Source organism: Syngnathus acus, chromosome 17 (genome assembly GCF_901709675.1).
Source record: "Syngnathus acus chromosome 17, fSynAcu1.2, whole genome shotgun sequence".
Lineage (NCBI taxonomy): Eukaryota > Metazoa > Chordata > Actinopteri > Syngnathiformes > Syngnathidae > Syngnathus > Syngnathus acus.
The window spans coordinates 8,383,776-8,402,519 of NC_051102.1; the positions used below are offsets into that span (position 1 = coordinate 8,383,776).

At 43.2% G+C, this 18,744-nt stretch overlaps 1 protein-coding gene and 1 long non-coding RNA gene across 7 annotated transcripts in view; both read left to right on the plus strand.

Moving 5' to 3' along the window:
* asic1c (acid-sensing (proton-gated) ion channel 1c) overlaps nucleotides 1-18,426 on the plus strand; it is a 37,098-nt gene extending 18,672 nt beyond the window's left edge. Inside the window, exons 1-11 of one of the 6 annotated variants that reach the window (XM_037277192.1) lie at nucleotides 8,379-9,392; nucleotides 11,057-11,207; nucleotides 13,487-13,614; nucleotides 14,121-14,271; nucleotides 14,337-14,393; nucleotides 14,684-14,837; nucleotides 15,442-15,533; nucleotides 15,630-15,709; nucleotides 15,790-15,861; nucleotides 16,549-16,601; nucleotides 18,118-18,426. In XM_037277192.1, the coding sequence (XP_037133087.1) occupies nucleotides 8,793-9,392; nucleotides 11,057-11,207; nucleotides 13,487-13,614; nucleotides 14,121-14,271; nucleotides 14,337-14,393; nucleotides 14,684-14,837; nucleotides 15,442-15,533; nucleotides 15,630-15,709; nucleotides 15,790-15,861; nucleotides 16,549-16,601; nucleotides 18,118-18,196 (1,617 nt within the window). In that variant the 5' untranslated portion in view covers nucleotides 8,379-8,792 and the 3' untranslated portion in view covers nucleotides 18,197-18,426. Of the gene's footprint in view, nucleotides 1-8,378; nucleotides 9,393-11,056; nucleotides 11,208-11,850; nucleotides 11,979-13,486; nucleotides 13,615-14,120; nucleotides 14,272-14,336; nucleotides 14,394-14,683; nucleotides 14,838-15,441; nucleotides 15,534-15,629; nucleotides 15,710-15,789; nucleotides 15,862-16,352; nucleotides 16,602-18,117 lie in introns of those variants that run through there. The other 5 variants (XR_005100981.1, XM_037277191.1, XM_037277195.1 and 2 more) reach the window with 5 other exon arrangements.
* LOC119137694 lies at nucleotides 11,215-11,764 on the plus strand. Its single transcript, XR_005100987.1, has 2 exons — nucleotides 11,215-11,514; nucleotides 11,547-11,764. It is a non-coding gene; the product is annotated as an uncharacterized LOC119137694 (long non-coding RNA).
* Nucleotides 18,427-18,744: the final 318 nt, after the last annotated feature.

An 18,744-nucleotide genomic window follows, 5' to 3' on the forward strand; every position in this document is an offset into this window, starting at 1 on the left:
CCGCAACCTTGTTGCAAACACACACCGAGAATATCCTTCTGCTCGTTGCGATGCACTTAAACAAGCGGAAGTCGCTGGTAATTACAATCTGAAGAGCAGCGGCTGAAACCTTTTCACGCTCACTCTTGAGGTGACCTTTCGTCAGAGTGAAAGTGGCATTTTTGACGCTACCTTTTCCATGTCTTTCTTGCCATGCACCCACGTTTCTCCACATAGTTAGCATACCAAGCGGCAGATGAGAAGAAACACCTTTCCCCTGTGTTCTTTGAAAAATTCAAATCTGTAATCTAGACGTGCGTCTCGCCATTGCAAATCCTTCCAGGCCACAGAAAAGTACTCAAATGCTAATTCCTCAAGACATTAAGCACACCTTTACTTAAAGTACTCACTGAATGCTCCACAGTTTAGTGATTGAAAGGTAACTTGTCCTTGACAATGTATTAATTGCAGAGAAGTGCTCACAGGAAAAAGCAAAAGTCTGGAGGAGCTGCTTCGCGCTGTTCTCACAATGAAACCCGAATTGTACTGATGTTGTGGAAATCATAATGTGACCAATATATCCCAAGGCTCGAAAGAAGTTGCTGTTTGCAGGTTAAAATCGATATTTTGCGCCTCATTAGTACATTAGGGAATCTCTGTTTTACTTTGGCAGAAGCAGCTAGCTAGCAACAGCTTCAGCTAGCTACTAGTGCACCAAAATACGTTGTGGACTAAGTCAGTAATCGTCATTTATGAATTTAATTATATATATATATCAAAAATTATATTAATTGTATATTTCTGACCGGTGTCACAATCATGAAGGGACGACAACAAAAGACGGAGAAGCCATGCTAAATGCTAAGCTAACTTAAGATTGACACGGCTAGTATGTTTAACATCGCAAATAAATGTTCAGGTGATCTAAAACACTTTACACAGACATGAGACAAAGAAGGGTGGTTTCCTGAGGCTCTGTGTCTCGTTTGTCTTGATGGTTTTTTTTTTTCAGCCTTGCCAATTTGTAGATGCCCCTAAAGAGGAAATGAAGCAGGGTAATCACCTAACTTTAAAACACAAATTTATTGCAATGGGTTCAGGTTTTTATTTTTATTTCAGAGGCCATTCTCCACCGCTTAATAGCTTGCTGATGTGAACGTTCCTCCGATGTAGAGGTTTGTCGACAGACCAATCTAAACATGATGATGATCTACCATCACCAAGGGAGTTTCTGGAAATTATAATCCATAAGAGTACTTAACGTTGTGAAATGGTAAAGGGGAAGTTCTGAGCCTTTGGCCTGACACTAATTGAAGATTAGAGCTGAGGCAGGAAGTAATGGAGACGCATTTAACAGGGGTGTAAAAAAAAAAAAAAATCGGAAGAGGATTTGTTTTCCAGATTTACTTTAAACGTTAGTGACAGGCCTACTATCCATTATCTTATTAAAGTCTTGCTCAACAAACGATCGTTCTTCCATGTGGATAGTGATCGTTAATCGGAATAGAATCACCCGGCAAATATACGCCTCCCGTCTTAATGTTCATCTCGCAATCCGGCTACGTGTTTAATATTCCATCAATGAAAGGGCGGTCGTTGCATTCCTGTAAAAAGCTGCAGTAAATCCAATCAAACCAGGAATTTCTTTTTCCCAAAAGCCAATTAGTGGTGAACAATAATTTCATGTGAAGAATAGTGTTCTTTTTCTGGCAATGCCACACATTTGCTTTCTCTCCATCCTTTGATTCTTCTTCAATTGAATATACTTGACTGTTTGCTGCATTGCTGTCAACCTCCTGAAGGATCAGCATTTGCTTCCCGAGTGAAACACTATCTATGAACATCCAATCGGCCAGATCTCAGTATGGATTGGCTGCTAGTCCCATTCCGCACTCCAGATACCCAAGCCCTTCCCCTCATGTGGGTGTGAAGGGGAAACCAGAGCCCATCCCGCCCAGCCCTTGACTGCACTTGACTGCAACACTCGGTTCGGACCAGTATCCAGTAGGCCGCCATTATCCAAAGACTTGAAAATGGGAGCCCAGGAGGAAGACGCGCCACGTCCGCCGTCGGATATCACGGTGTTCGGAGCCAACTGTACCCTTCACGGTCTCAGCCACATCTTCCTACCTGGCGGGGTGACCTTCCGACGACTGCTTTGGGCCGCCGCATTCAGCTCCTCCCTTTCCATCTTCCTCTACCAAGTAGCCGACCGTGTGATCGAATACTACCAGTACCCTCATGTCACCCTCCTGGATGAGATGGACAGTCCCGTCATGTATTTTCCCGCCATCACTATGTGTAACTACAATAGTTTCCGCAAGTCTCAGGTCCTCAGGAATGACATCTTCTGGATGGCCGGGCTCTTGGGTGTGGAGCAAGGGGATTTCGATGACTTCATGGCCGCTTTAGGGCAGCCCACGGACAACAGCAAGTTTTTCCCCAGCAAGACCTTTAATATGCTGGAGTTTGTGCAGCGAACCAGCCATAACATTGAGGAAATGTTGCTGGACTGCAAATATAGAGGCAAAGACTGTGGGCCGGAGAACTTTACTACTGTAAGTAGGACTGGCAAAGCCATCCGTCCGTTTCTTACCACTTGCTTAATGTCGCAGGAGAGTCGGAGCCTTCCATTTTGTGAGAGTTCACGAAAAATCTCGTGTGGCTTATTGACAAGTTTCAATTAATCGGAGGGACTGTTGACATACTTTGGTGCCTTTGTTTTGGTTAGCAACGGCTCAGACGTTAAATCTCTACTTGTTTTGAACAATCAAAGCACATTTTAATCAGAGCTGCCTTTCTGTGTCTCAAATTTTCAAATCCCTCCCCAAAAACGTCTTTCCATTTTTTCAAGCACAGCAGGGCTTTGTGATACGAAACGAGCGATCTGTCCCAAGGTGTCCAAAACATGCGTATTGTTGCGATGCCATATGGTTCGACAAATCTCCGCTGGCGTGTAGCGTCATGCATTATGAAGCAAACATATGCTTGTTGTCACCACTACGCCTGCTAATAATTCATTATTATTATTTTCCTATGTAAATATTGTAAGCGTGATAACAGCTATTAGAGCTTCTCGTCTGCGTGACGTTCAAAGACACCCGAGCAATTTAGTGATTGTTCTCACCGCCCTCTTCCCTTCGTATTCGGTGATAAAAATCATGTCAGCAGAATTTGAGTGCAACTTAATCGTCCTGCTGTTGAGACAGGTTGCATTTGGAGACTTTCAATGAAAGGGCTCATTGACTTGACTGATGAAAGCTAAGCACGGAGAAGAGCAAAATTTCTTTGTGCGACGGCCCGGTTGAACGAAGGCTTTTTTTTTTTCTTCTTTCTAATCAGGCACAAAAATGTCTTCAAAAAAGGTGGGCTACATTTGACTGGTGCAAAACTGCACACTGAAGCTTAAGCAGGCAGATTTTGATCCATTAGGTGACCTTGGCTTTTCACATCCGCCGCCACACAAAGGGCGAATTTCAGCTAAATGTCAGAAACTGGAGACGGCCTAAGTATAGAGGGGGGTTGATTAAAGATTCATGGAGCCGCCTGAATCGCTCCTCCTCAGGCCCGCGGATCTCGCTGCGGGAGGCTTCCTCTCGATGCAGCGACTGGATTACCGAGTGTGCGCGTCAGCAGCACAGTGGCCAGACCATCAACATCTGACAATTAGAGCACTCGATGGAATCTGCTCCTACGTGCAAATCTCTACTTCATTGTAGGATATGCATTTATAACCAGAGATGTATATTTATGTATAAATGATCATTCTTTTTCAACACCATCCGCTTAGGGGCGCAAATTAGTACGAACGGCATTATCATAAAGGTTTGGCTCAAGGATATTTTATTTATTTTTTGTTAATCGCGTGATAATTCCCGGCTCATGCCGATGTTCCATATGCTGCGATGCTGCTGTTTCTGTTAGCAAATGACAACAGAAGGCTGAACAAATTGGCGGAGGTCTGCACTAAACTCTGAATTATGGTTCTCTCCTTGTATGTTTGTCACTGTGCCTCTAATGTAGCCAATGAGACATGACAGCAACAATGGAAGCAGATGTTCGGACTAATGTGTGGATATTAATAAGCCGCTACTGCACTTGTATTTATTCACCCTGGAGCTATTTATCTGTAGAGATTTGGAGACTTGGACTAAAATATTCAAATTTATTTCGATCACGATGCCTTTTTCCTTCAAGATAACGGCAAAGTCAGATGCAATTTGTTCCAAGATGATGGTTGGAGTTGAAGTTCTAGTTTCAAAGTAATGTAGGTGCTTTGTTTTAATAAGTGTGAAACATTTAACCCTTGTAATCTCATTTGCGTTCCTATGGTTACTTTTACTTATGTGTGAAAATTACATTTACAAGACATCCACAGCGATTCACCCAATTCTACTAAAAAAAGCATGAGAATATTTGCTCCAGCTTTTTTTTTTCCACCCCATTATCGTTATTAATCTTTTTGCTGTCGTGTCGAGGTGATTGATTGGCTCATTAAAACTAAAACACAGAAGTGATATATATTTAGGAGGCGGGGCCTGCTGCGTGTGAGAATCTGGGTGTGAGCCGTGGCCCACAGCTCCTGCTGGCGTTTAGTTTGAGTCCATTTTTTGGTGTATATTTTAAGTGCTCTAGCAATCAAGTTGAGAGATTTTCTCATTTTTATACAATGATTAAAAGACAATATAGAAAGCAAGACCGTTATAAAAGAGAGCTTGGATGGAAGGAAATAAAAGCAGGGGAAGGATAGCCGAGTCGGACATAGATTGAGCTGGGACTGGGACCGCGCCGGGGTCTGACACCATCATTGCGAGTCAGCCGGCTTTGGAGGCGAGCCAGGGCTGCGACACGCAACTTGAGTGAGGCGTGTGTGTGTTCCAGGAGCGTATAATGACCGCGCTGTGTGGAGCGTGAAACGGAAAGATAGCTTGCGGCATCTCTCTGCAGTGCAAATAATAAAGAAATCAACTGTTGTCCACGATGAGCAAATGTGTCATCTTTTCCTTCCGTCGGTGTTGCCAGTGTTTTTGTAAGGCGGATCAATACCGCTGAGGAGGACTGATTTGTTGTCGAGGGAGCCTTTTTTTGCTGACTAAGCAGAACGCCAAGCCATTAAGAGGTGCCACTTGACAGAAGCCATTATGTTAATGAACTTATTAGAAGTAGCACACAAACATGAACATGTCCAAAACCGATAAAGCTATTAGGCCTCTGGCATAGCATCCAAAACAAAACCATCTGGTTTTATAATAAGCCACACGTTTTTTTGTTGTTGTTTTTTTATCGAGGTATGACTCACCTTTCATATCTCATGTCCTTTACAGCTCAAATGACATTTTTTTTGTTTTGTTTTCCCACTAATGGCTTTTGTGCTCTATTTCCTGCTCTTTAAGTCAATAAAAGTGATGACTTGCTTCTTCTGTAGTATTAATAAAGTATCTTTATTCTGTATCGAGTTTCCCTTTGCGCGGGAAACTCATCACATTGCATCGGACTATATTGGCATTGAAAGGTTCGGAGCCTTGCAGATGTTTCATCGTGTGACTTCAGATGTACTGTTTGTCGTCAAAACGGAGTTCCACCAATCCGTGGACGGAACAAATGCCAATTAGGAATTTCTTCTTTGTATTTTCTGGATGCCCTGTGGCACCATGCTGCCTCTCACAGGTCAGTCTTGGTACTGCAGCAGGCATCTGGTTTGGGGGAGAAAGCTTCTGCGGTTCTGTCTGTTGGTGCTGCTTACACAGGAATCATGTTTTGGATTTTGGAAGTTACTGTCAAGGCGGAAGATTTTTTCTTCGCGTTTTGATGTGTATAATCTAAAATTCAATGTGGAAGCCATTTTGCCCATTTCCTCAGTTTGATCAAATAAGTCTTGAAAAAAGGTCTTCAATTTAGTTTCAACCTGCAGATGTCCCGTTCTTGCTGTGAAGCAGATTGGCTAATCACATGCACCGCTGCATGTTTAAAAAGCAAAATGGGGAAAAAAACTGCTGGCAAGTGCCGACTTTGCTTCGTTCCAGGATAACTGGGCTACAAGATAACACGTGCTGAGTAAGCAAAATGCAACCTTACATTAAATATGGATCAAAATGAGAATATTCTTGCAAATGAAAGTGCCAGGCAGGGATTTTTTTTTCTTCAGGGGGGCAGTGAGTGACTTTATCAGCCTGCAGGCTGCCAACTAAAAGCTTGAGTGACAGCATGCAATAGGAGACATTTTAGGCAGGTGCTGCCGACACGTCTTTTCTTATTGATACCAACTTGGACTTGAGGACTGTGCCGTATGCTTGCTGATATTCTGCCCCAGTGTGCCGTGAAATTATTTAATGTGGTGTCGCAACACCCAGCTACTATTTGTCGCTTTTAATCAATTAAAAGCTTCAAAATCCCTGCCGGCCTAGCTGGCAGCTATTGTGGCGCATACTAAGCGGCTGTGTTGCTTTCCCGGACCCTTTAAAGGCAGACCACAAGATGTCTCCCTTTGCTTAAGAAGGCGGGCGGCCATCCGTCCACCAGCGTGACCGACCGCACGTTGTTTGTTGAAGCTGTCTCCTCACATTACGTCGACAAGGGAATCTATATTTTGGCACATATAGACAAACATTTACACTGATGGGAAAATGTAATTCTTAAATAGAAATTAATTTGACATGTAGATCAATTATATGACAACAATGCCAAAAAGCATCCAAAAGTGCAATTTTCAGGTTTCAGTGTTGAACAGGGATCTCGCTTGCTAGCGGCTAGCACAAAAGGCTAGCTTAACTGTATATCTCCCCTCGGTGCTCATTTGTGTCAAACAGCGCAAACAGATTGTCACAGAGCATCCAAATCCAAATCCCTTGTTGCTATGACAGAGTCAAGCCAACAAAACAAGAAATACAAAATGTACTACAGAAAAACAACGGAGGCTGTGCAATTCGATTGATTGGCTAGCAACTTCATATTTTTTATGTTTATTCTTTGCTTCTATGCCCAAATATTGTTAGACTTCTCTTAATACCACATTTATTGAGTTTTGAGTGAAAACATACTTTTTTAATAAAAAAGGCACGCTAACGTATTAGCAGCATGGCGTCTATAAACGGTGCCTTTCGCCTTCCATCTCAGCGCCGTCTTTTTTCCAATGTGCATTTAATTGCCGCCACTGTCTCATTTGGTGTCGAGCGTTCTCGCTGGCCCTTGAAGGACCTCGTCTCGTTATTCCTTTTAAGCCCTGCTCCTCCTTTTAATGAGACCTCTGGGGCTCAACTGGGCTTTGACAGGAACGGGGCGGCCTTGTCAGTGGCTTGACAAACTCACAGATCACTGAGCCTAGGCAAAAAAAAAAAAGTCACATAGGAACTGACCGCTTGTTTAAGGGTTTAAAAAGAAGAATGATGTGAAGACTGAGATAAAAATAGAACAGCGGAAATAACGCAAGTGGCAGAAATAAGATCTGGCTGGAAAATATGATACTGATGATTATTAGCTGTGGCGCATTTACTTTGATGGCTGTAACCGTTAAGAACGACTCGAAAATAAGTCAGCAATTGATTAGGTCCATGCAAATTTTTAAAATAAATAAAACCTCAGAGGAACCTTTAAAAGCAAGACCAAAGCTCAATAGAAGTTAGTTTTGCTTCTATAACCGAAAGATGTTGTTGTGCCCCCCCCCCCCCACCCCCACAAGCATTTTCATTTTAATTCCATTCCTTTCAAAGCTTGAGGAGATGCCGACTGGATATGAAAGACTTAAAATGATTACCATCGCTTTGCAATACCGGCGTAACATCTGACGCCAGCAATAACTCGTAATAATGACTTTGGGGTCAAACTGCTGACAAGGGACAATTTTGAAAGCCAGCATTCATGTATCACACAAAGCAATCAAGCAAAGGTCTAGTTAAGGGGGTGTGTCATTTTTATGGCGCCACCACCAGCATAAAAGAAATCCATGCACGGACGGACCGACGGGGTCACTAAGTGAAGCGACTGGGCTGTAAGTCTAATAAGGGCGGGGCTTTCGTAATTCACCCTTACTTTGCTTTGATTTCAGAATGTTAATAAGGATTCAATGTTATGTTGTGTCGGACTAAAAAAAAAAAAAAAAAAATCAACTTTATAGCCCCTATAAAATGCTGCGATTAGCTTAAAAGCATAATGTTTATTTAATAAAGCCCTGCACAGCAAGGATGCCAAAATTACGATGGAGCCTATTGATCAAACAAGCTGCTGTTTTTTTTTTTTTTTTTCCAAAATTATGGAGCATAAATTTCATTCGTGTGACTTTTTAGTTCTCTGATGGATTCACTCCTTCCGTGTACCAAATCGACTTCATCGGTGGGGGTGGTGTTATTCATCCGCTGGCTCCACCTCACTATAGAGCGAGTGAGTGCGTGCGTGCGTGTGGGACGCAACAAGCTTTCTCTTTCTTTCGGCGGGCTGCGATGCGAGTCAACAGACTGAAATAAAAGCACCTCTTCAATCTGGGCTGGAAGAAAAAGGGAGGAGCACCAAAAGAAACAAAAAGCCTCCAATTCTGCAATCTGACATTGGAGAAGGGAGTCCCAGTCCCCTCAATTTTATTTTTTTTTTAATCAAGATTTTTGTGTGACATCTGCAACTGAATGAACCACTGATGATTTTCAGCGTCAGACGTGTTCGGCTGGTTGGTTCAATCGATTTTCTTCATCCTGAGGAGCCACACTTGATGTTTCTGGCAACGAATCCGCAAGGCTGAGCAGCGAGCACAAAGGCTCCCGTCACAGCCGCTGGGAATTTTCAACCGAGAAGTCACGTTGGAGTCGTCGTAGGTAAAACGAGCAGAAATGGTGATCACTGTTTCCTCGCGAAGCGACGCCTCGGAGTTTCTCAACTTGAGCAAACCAACATGGAAAGAGATGACGGTGAATTTCGTCACGAGGACTAAAGTCCACGGTTTGAAGTTTATGTTCTCGCCTCACAAATCTAAGCTGCAGCGGGGGGCCTGGGTCGTGGCCTTTCTGGTCAGCGTGGCCCTCCTCCTTACCTGGTCCAGGAACAGAGTCCTCTACCTTATGTCCTACCCGGCCGTGACCAAGATCAACATGGTGTGGGCTCACAGCATGTCCTTCCCGGCAGTCACCTTCTGCAACAAGAACGTTTTCCGCACGTCCGGTCTGACCAGGGACGACCTGTATCACAGCGGCTACTGGATGGACCTCCTGTACGCCAACCACACCGTGGTGGAGAGGAGCTTGGCCATCCTGAAGGAGAGTCACAAGCAAGGTCTGCTGAGCCTGCTGGACTTCAGCGGCTACGCCCGACTACCCCGTTACCAGCGCGTCAACACCACCGAGATGATGGCGCGCCTGGGACACCGGCTGGAGGACATGCTGCTGCAGTGCAGGTTTCGCGGTGAGACCTGCACCGCCAAGAACTTCAGCACTGTATGTAGATGAAGGTGTTTGTCACATACGTGTGTATGAGAAAATATGGCGGGGGATGGGCATCTTTGGATCTTAAACTGGGTTCCTCTTCTGTTCCTACGGACTATTCCGTGACAATTGTGTTGCTTTGGAGGTAGTCTCAAGAGGTGTGCCTGTGTGAAATTGACTAGCGGCGAGCTGGAGTGGGAGTAACAGCTTTTACAGCCAACATTTGGTGTTAAAAGTCATTTTTGACTCGCATCTCCAATGATGGGTGGAAGCGCGGCGGTATCACGTCGACATCTGAGGCACAGGCTCACGCTGATAAATGTCTACTGCTAAGCATGCGGTGGTGTTTTTTTTAGGCTCGGTGGCAGATTGGCACTGCTTTGAATGTTTAAGAGTCAGCTGGTGGGAAATCAACTTTATATCTTCTCCAATGCCTTTAGTGCGATTTATTTGAATCCTTCCGAGTTTCTCTCAATTTCAAATCAAATTTGCTTTGCCAGCAATGTTGGATGGCTTGAAATGAGATTGTTTATTATTCAGGCAAGCTAGCTCAGTCCTAATTGATCCTTTAGCTTCTCTAATTAAACATCTGCAGCTCTGTGGAGGGGAAAAGACATTGATTGACAGCCGCGGGTGGCATTTGTAATGCATACTTGAGTTCCAGTCCACAGCTTGTAGTGTAATGACATCAAAAAAATATTCAAAAGGCAAATAAATAATGCCCGAAAGTCACTAGGGTGCGAGATTACTTCTTTCTTTTTTTTTCTACCTGCTGCATGTTTTATCTCCTTTGTGAATTTTGAGCAGAATTATACGTTGCCAGATATTACATCACATTTTGAAAGTCACGTGGCTCTTGAAATAAGAAGCCAATGTGACTTTTTGACATTTTGTTGTAACACTGGATTCGCATTTAGCATGCTACGTCATTAGCGTGGCTTCTTTAGCTTCTTGCTGATTTCTGAATCAAACAACTAGCTTTGCAAAGCATGACTTTCACCCAAGGAGTTAAATCCGTCAATAATCTGCTTCAAATGAGATTGAAAGCCTGCCCTTCATTTTCTGCTCTATACTTTCCCCTCAGGCCTTGCCGCTGGTTTTCAAATCTGTAAAAACACATTGATATTGATCGAGCCGTCGGCGTTTCAATCTCAATACAAATTGAACCACGCTGATTTAATCAACCACGCCGTCTGCATTTAAAACGTCAGCCTTTGCCTTGCTAACAAAATCTAAATAAATTGTAAATATTCATATTCATTGGAGCGGCTCAAGATTATGGTGTCCAATTTATGCCCTACAAGCGCCGAGGCTTTTCTCAGCCGGCTGGATTTATTGAAGCAGACGTACATTTGGTGGGAAAAAGCCTTCTGTGGAAATGACTCATCATTCCTTAATTAGCGGCGAGACACGCAAGTATCTTCTACCGACCCAATTGAGTTTGTTTGTGAGCGTCGGCTCGCTCGTCTCTTATTTAATCACCAACAAATTGGCGTACCCGTGGGAAATTTGCAGCGAAATTGGCCAGAGATTGATAGCGACTGCCGTTAGGAATCACTTGAGTCATGAGTCTGCTTGGCGTGTGGATCCCCACATTGATCACATTCATTCAAACCTGGTTTTGGTCAAATATCTATACTCATAATTCACTCCGTTCTTTTTTTTGGCTCCTACAGATTTACACACGCTACGGGAAATGCTACACTTTCAACTCCGGACTCGACGGCAACCCGCTGTTGACCACCTTGAAAGGAGGCACAGGCAATGGCCTGGAGATCATGCTGGACATTCAGCAGGATGAATATCTTCCTGTCTGGGGGGAGACAGGTTTGTGCACTTGGACTTTATTGTGTGTCATTAATAGTGGCTGGCAAAAGCCACGCAAATCTCGTTAAGTTAGTTCATCCACAGGCTGAATTTTTGGTTCTTCACAGGAACGTCTCAGTGAATGACAAAATGGTGGACAATTATTTGTCAGTAGAAAAATGTGAAAGTCATATATTTGACAGATTGACTGAGATGATGGGGAGGTCTTGTCGGTATAATTATACTATATTACAGTTTATCGTATGTCATGTGATTTTTAAATATGAGAATGTTGATTGATTAGATTTAGGGAGGGGGAAAAAAATGGGTTCTTGCACTGAATGTCTAGTTGAGGTTTAGCGTCTATTTGAGGAAATACGGTAAGTATTATATTGGAGCACAAAAAGACAAAGGTATAAATAATGCAATTTTGAATTTGCAGCAGATCTTATACATTTATTGAACACCCCCACTAGGCTTCATGCATTCCTTAACCACGTGTCATAAATCTAACATGTGATCTTGGCTTCCAGCACGGCATGCTGCAGCATCCCTGCCAGTGAAAGAAGCGAGAAAGGGGGAAAAAAAAATTCCCCACCAAATCATATTACCACAGGCGAATTTGGCCTGATAAAGGTGTGGCGTGCTGTATGTATATCCACAGATGAGACCTCCTACGAAGCGGGAATCAAGGTTCAGATCCACAGCCAGGACGAGCCGCCCTTCATTGACCAGCTGGGATTTGGCGTGGCTCCTGGTTTTCAAACTTTTGTATCATGTCAGCAGCAACTGGTACCGCATTGTTATCACATTCATAACCGTCGTGCGCCATCAACGCTTGGCTGCGTGTTTGCCCCGCCCCCTCCTACGTCAAATCCTTTGCCAGGCTATCATCAATTCCTCAGAGCAAAATCAATTTCAGTACAAGTGGAGTGCTGCCAATTTAACGAGCCTCATTATCACAGTGAAAAGCCACTCGGTCGCCGATTGGTTGTTGTTGTTGGATTTGTCATCTCTATTTTTAGTTAGCATAGCAAGTTTGAGTGCAAGAAAATGAGAGTCAGAAAACAAATAAAAAGAATGTGGTGAAACAAGAAGGATCAAACGTTTTCCAAATATAAATCTTAAATGAGCATTAACTTCACAGCCATTGTTTTGACAACACAAATGTGTGAGTGTTAAATACACAACACAAATGCGAAATCGATTTACCTTTTATCAGCACGATGATGTAAAGTGACTTGTCGTGACTTAAAAGCTTTAATTCAACGCTCACACGACTGTCGGGTATCTGGTTGTTATGCCAACAAATAGTTTGCAAGTTACTGTCTTGAAAGATATATTTGAAATTCTGTTGTTTACATAAACATATAATAAAAGGAAATTAAAAGTGACTCAGTTAGACACGTAACTATGTGTTCCAACATTGTGAGATTCATGACCAACAAGGCCACTTACGCAGGTGTCTGGTTGTTATGCCAACACATCATTGCAAATTAAAAGGTCTTCTTTCACATTGAATTTGACCATCAAACTCGCTGACAACTTGTTTCCTCGCGACACACTGTGAAGATTCTCCGAAACGCTGACAGTTGCTGTGGCCTTTTCAATCCTGTTGATAAAAGATGAAAAGTGGCCTCGCACAAATGACAAAAGTTGTCCGTCAGGACTGCAGCAGTCATTCATTCAAACATTGGGTTCATTGTGTTTCATTGATTTTGCTCCCATTCGTCTCAGCCCAAAGCCACGAGCATGAAATACAAGCCACCTTGTTTTTGTTTCAGCAGAATAACATGGGATGACCCAAAACCTGGACACCACAAACATGGGAACACAGTCAAATCTCCCTCCTGCTCTATTTTATTTTCAAAACACCACAAAGATGCGCTCAACCATTTGAATCTGTAAAATAATGTGCGCTATTAATTATCATGAAGACCAAAAACAAGCACGCAGGAGTTGTCATTTTATGATTCATCACCACAGCGGCGTCAATTCATTATGCGCCTTACATTAGTGTCTTATACAAAAGAACAGATGGATGATGAAATGGTGTCATTTTAAATCATGCTGTTGAAATCAATTACAGAAACTATTAGTTGTACTTTTGGACTGAATGCCATTTTGAAAAAAAAAAACAATTGTAGCAGGTTTGTTGTTTCAGTGTGACGCTAACGGGCTAGCTCAGCGACGGCAGGAGGCTCTCACTTCTTTCGATCTCCTGCCTGCTCTCCAGAACATTTGACTATTAATGACACGCGCTGGCTGTGTGTTCCCTCACCCCCCCACCCCTCGCCTAGATGAGACGTCTTATGAGGCCGGCATAAAGGTACAGCTTCACGCTCAGTCAGAGCCTCCTTTCCTCCACCAGCTGGGCTTCGGGGTGGCCCCCGGCTTCCAAACCTTTGTTTCCACCCAAGAGCAGAGGGTAGAGTACAGTCCGCTGTTGTTTCTCTGGGCTTGCTGCATGCCACAATGTTGACGATGTCCTAACCACCCAAAAGTCCCTGCAGGGTGAAGTCCCGCCCCTGTTCATCTTAACTGGCTTTGCATTTGTTATGTTTCCGAACTTTTGTCCACCACATTGCCCCGCCCCCCCCCACCCCTTCTTTATCACAGCGGTTCCGAGTCAAGTTGATATGCGAGTTTTGGTTTGAGCTCGATGGTTTTTCGTCTTCTGGTTGTGGTGTCCAGTGTGAGCCGGTCTCTATTCCCATGGTACTCTGTTTTCTCCTCCTACGGGACGAGACCTGCATCCTTAATGTTCTGCATGGAGTCTGCTTGTTCCCGATAATGTCGGTGTGACCAATTGTGTTTTTTTATGTACCCCGTGTTGGGTTTTGAAGGCCTGTCAATATTTTTGATTGAGACGTGAAAAGCATGCCGTAATCCACTGGAACAATGCACTTTTTTTTTTCTCCCCACCACCCTCAGCTTCAGTACCTCCCTCCGCCTTGGGGAGACTGCAAGTCGACTCCCATCGACTCGGAGTACTTCTCCACGTACAGCATCACCGCCTGCCGCATCGACTGTGAAACTCGCTACCTGCTGGAAAACTGCAACTGCAGAATGGTCCACATGCCGGGTAGGAGGTCGGCAAAAGGTTTGGTTACTGTGTCAGGTGTAACCGTGATTGTTGTTTGAACGCAGGGACCTCCACTGTGTGCACACCTGAGCAGTACAAAGACTGCGCTGACCCGGCCTTAGGTGAGCACACCAGATTCATTAGTTGTGTCATCACTGTAATATTTAAAATGAAGTACTACTATAGCCAATGCCATTATTTGAGGAAAAAGAGAATTTACTGTATATGTAATGGTCTTAAATGAAAAGCCCCTCCCCTCCCTTCCCTTCTGGGTACAATGCTTTGCTTTCATGGAAAGTGAACGATGGCAGCGACTGCAACTCTCCCGATGTGTGCCGAGTTATTTTTAGCGCCTGTAGCGTGCAGGATTGTTTCTCCGCAGCGATGTTTGACGGCCTTTGATCATCCACAGACTTTTTGGTAGAGAAAGACAACGATTACTGTGTGTGTCAGACCCCCTGCAACATGACTCGCTATGGCAAGGAGCTGTCCATGGTTAAGATCCCCAGTAAGGCATCTGCTAAGTATCTGGCTAAGAAATTCAACAAAACTGAGCAGTATATCGGGTGAGTATGGCTTGGCGTTAGTGGTTGGGTAAACTACAACAGTGGTGCTCAAACTTTTTACGAGTAAATTTAAGTTATTTTACTTTCATTGAAGTGTAATTTTTTAATTTTTTAATTTTTTTTAAATAATTTTTTTGCGGTATCGGTACTTGGTATCGGTATCAATGAGTTCTCAGGAGTGATGGCATCGGTTTGAAAAAAAGTCGTATCCAACATTAGGCACGTTTCAGTATTTTCTATCATTAACATGGCGGGGAAAAAAATCTACTTCAATGATTTAAGTCAAATATTTCACACGAGATAAAATACAACTGGACAGATAAAAAACAAAATGCGCTAGTTGGTGCCGTGTCCATTGCTAAAATCGCACACGGAGTACCACTAGAGGGCGCCTGTGTAGCACATATACCACACTTTTGGAATCTCTGCACCAGTTGCTTGTGTTTTTCTTTCTAACGTGTGCATGCGTGATGAGTCTCCATCGTTCACCTTCAATGTAACAATAATGAAAGTGTACTCAATTGTGACATGTCGACCGTCAGTCACGAACGGCTACTCAAACGTGTGTCGGCTGTGCTCCCTGTGTGACCTTTGCCCTCTCCAGAGAAAACATTTTAGTTCTGGACATCTTCTTTGAAGCTCTGAATTACGAGAAGATCGAGCAGAAGAAGGCATACGAAATTGCCGGGCTTCTCGGTAAGACCCGCGGCTGCAAACTTGGCTGAAACCCCGACGGATGCTTTAACATGAGAAATAACACATGTCCATGTCTCCTCACGTCTCGTCTTCAAGGTGACATCGGAGGGCAAATGGGTTTGTTCATAGGAGCCAGCGTGCTGACAATACTGGAAATATTTGACTACTTATACGAGGTAAAGCCAAAACTTTTCTTTTTTTTTTTCCTCCCAACAGTTCTCAGTCATTCTTTCTGACACCTAAATGTTGTTTTCAGGTGTTCAAAGACAAAGTTTTGGGTTACTGCATGCGCAAGAAGCGACCGCAGCGCTGTCAGAGTGACAACCTGGTAATCTATCATCATCTCTTTCGATGCTCATCGTGAATAATTGCAGTGGGGGGGGCTCTTCTCCCTGATGAGTGGAATTAGCTTAATTTGACAGCTGTAATGCTAATTTTATGACATTAACTAGCTTTCTTTTGCCAAAATACAACTTCCCCTGTGCATTGGTTGGAAAATAATAGCAATGAATGGCTAACACTTTCCCAGAGTGGCTCCTTAAATGTCAGAAAAGTTGTTTTTGAACATCACAACTACTAAATAACAAAAGTTAAGTGAGAGGAAAAGATTGCATGCAAGTCAGGCCAACTTTGGTTGTTTGTGACTGTGAGGGTGAGATAATGGCACGGCAATTTTCTAAAAGATTTATTGTACTTCGCGCTTTCACTTGACGAGTAACTTGTGATATTTGCTGCCTTGTGCACCATCCATGTCATACGTTTGTTCGTCATCTCCTCCTCCTCCTCCTCCGCTTCTCAATGTGTCCCATATCTCACCAGACACCTCACTAGTGAAGTGAAGCTCATTTAAAACGTTGACTCGCATCAACTTCAATACCTCACCTTATATAACGCGCATTCCACGTCATCTTCCGCCTGTTTTTTTTTTTTTTCTTTTTTCCAAACACCAAACGCATTGTGCTTACTTTCATCTCAGTCACCCTCACCCATCTTTCTTTCATGGTGTCTATTCCAGGAGTTTCCAGAGACCCCAAGCAGCCCTGGTGTCACGCCTAATCATGCCCCCAGGTAGCACGCCCAAGTTGCTAATATATACTCCCACACTGTCATTAAGTCATCTCACGCATCCTCATCCCCCCCCCCCGCCCCCCTCATGACGTCACACTCGTTATAAAATAAGCAGCAATTTAACGATAGCATCGTCAACACACAAATTGCAAGCCTGAAATAATGATTATGATGCTAACTTGGGCCAAATTAGGGAACCTCACTCCATCTGTGCTTTAATATTTACAACAAAGCATTATTTTTAAATACCTGCATTTACGTTCTCGATTTTCCACCAGCAAACTAGTCTGAAGGCTCTTAATTGGCTAGAAAAAAATAGCTAACTAAATTGACCTATAACAGCAGTGAGAAGGAAAGGCTATACAAGAAAAAAATAATTAAAATGAAAAAGAAAGAAAACACACTTATTAGGTGAAGAAAGAAAAACAATAGCAACATGCCTCTTTTCCTCCATGTTGCTGTTTCATAGCGTGTCTCATCGTGATGCATTCACTGTACCGTTTCTTTTCCCCCTGCAGGGCTACTGTATAGTCAAGTCGAGTGCAGTGGAAAAAAAAAAAAAAAACCACGGTTGATGCAGTGCAGCTAGCGAGTGCCTCTTTACTCAAGGACAGTTTGCCTCGGGAAGCAATCGGAGTGGGGAATCTTCTCTTTGTCAGTTTTACGGATGACTTGAGTCGCTTTGATTCTCTGCGGACGCAGACTTTGTTTCGGCGAATAATGCCGCCTAGCCCTTGTGAAAATGCATTACATATTCATTGAAAGCTTGTATCACTTCCCCGTAGCGCTGATGCTCCGTTTTAGAGGCCGAAGCACAGATAGCATCTCGAGACGCATTACTTATCACACCATTTGAAAAGACCTCTTTGTCGGCGGGAAGCTTTTCACACTCTGACTGGCAGCAAATGTTTCGGTATCCGTGAATAGACTACATATTGGGCACATCTTTTTCCCTCGAATAGTGACCAAGGCTTTATTACGTACATCCCAATGGAAAAGAAGAGCAGAAAAAATGGATTCGGTTTGCAAAAGTCTTGATTAATTGAGTCTGCTTTCATGCAGGACTGCAGAAATCTGACAATATTTACTGTTGAGATATGAAAATTCAAACAATTTGAAACAATTTCAGGTTAAAGAGGAACTAAATGCAGAAATGTTGTGAGCCAGAATGTTTTATGCATCCCCACGTCTAACAAAATATTTTGATATTACGTTTGTGGAATAAGAATAAAGCAAATGAATCCCTTTAAAATTAAAAATGTCTCTAAAAGATTCATCGATTATCAAAGTAGTAGTTGATTAATTTGTTAATCAATTAGTTGCTGATTAATCGAATTTTTGCACCTCTGTACAACACGGACTAAAAATGAGGACTAAGATTGTGTTTTTTCCCCCTCCTCCTTTCCTTTCACCCTCATGTTTACGTGTGCTTCACACATGATCATTATCATTCCTTGGTTTGATTCCGTTGACTCTTCACGACCCCCCCCCCACTCCTCTCCCCGTCTCTCCGCAGAGCACCTGTGACACACTCCGGAGTCACTCGGACAGTCTCGGATTCACGCCGAACATGTTACCTCGTCACCCGACTCTAGGCAATTTTGAGGAGTTTGCTTGTTGACAACCTGATGTTTGTGTTTTTTGTTGGGGTGAGGGGGAGGGGGGGGGGGGGGGGTTCAGCAAACTGTGAAACAATTGATTTATCAGAGAATAACAAATACAGTCGAAGTGTACAGTAGTTTCTCAATACCTGGATTGAAATAGAATACTATCATAAAAAGAAACACAACTCAGGTTTAAATGCAACATAATTTCTTCATGTTTTTTCCCAAAATGTCACTTTTCAATCCCAGTGTCCAAAAAGCAAGTGGAGTTGCTACGTGACCACAAAGAAAACCACATGGCTTCTTTATATGTGCTCCTTCTCCAGGGTGACCTTAGCAGACTGATTGTTGTTGCTGTTGATCTTAAATCCATCATGTCATATATGCTAATCAGAATGGAAAACACGTGTGATCATTCACATTGCGGATGCTAGCAAAGCTGAAAACATCTTTCGTTGCCTTTCTTAATCATGTCAAGTGTGTCTTATTTCATTGGGATGAAGGAGTATGAGGGCCACGCTGAAAGACTAAAACAGGAA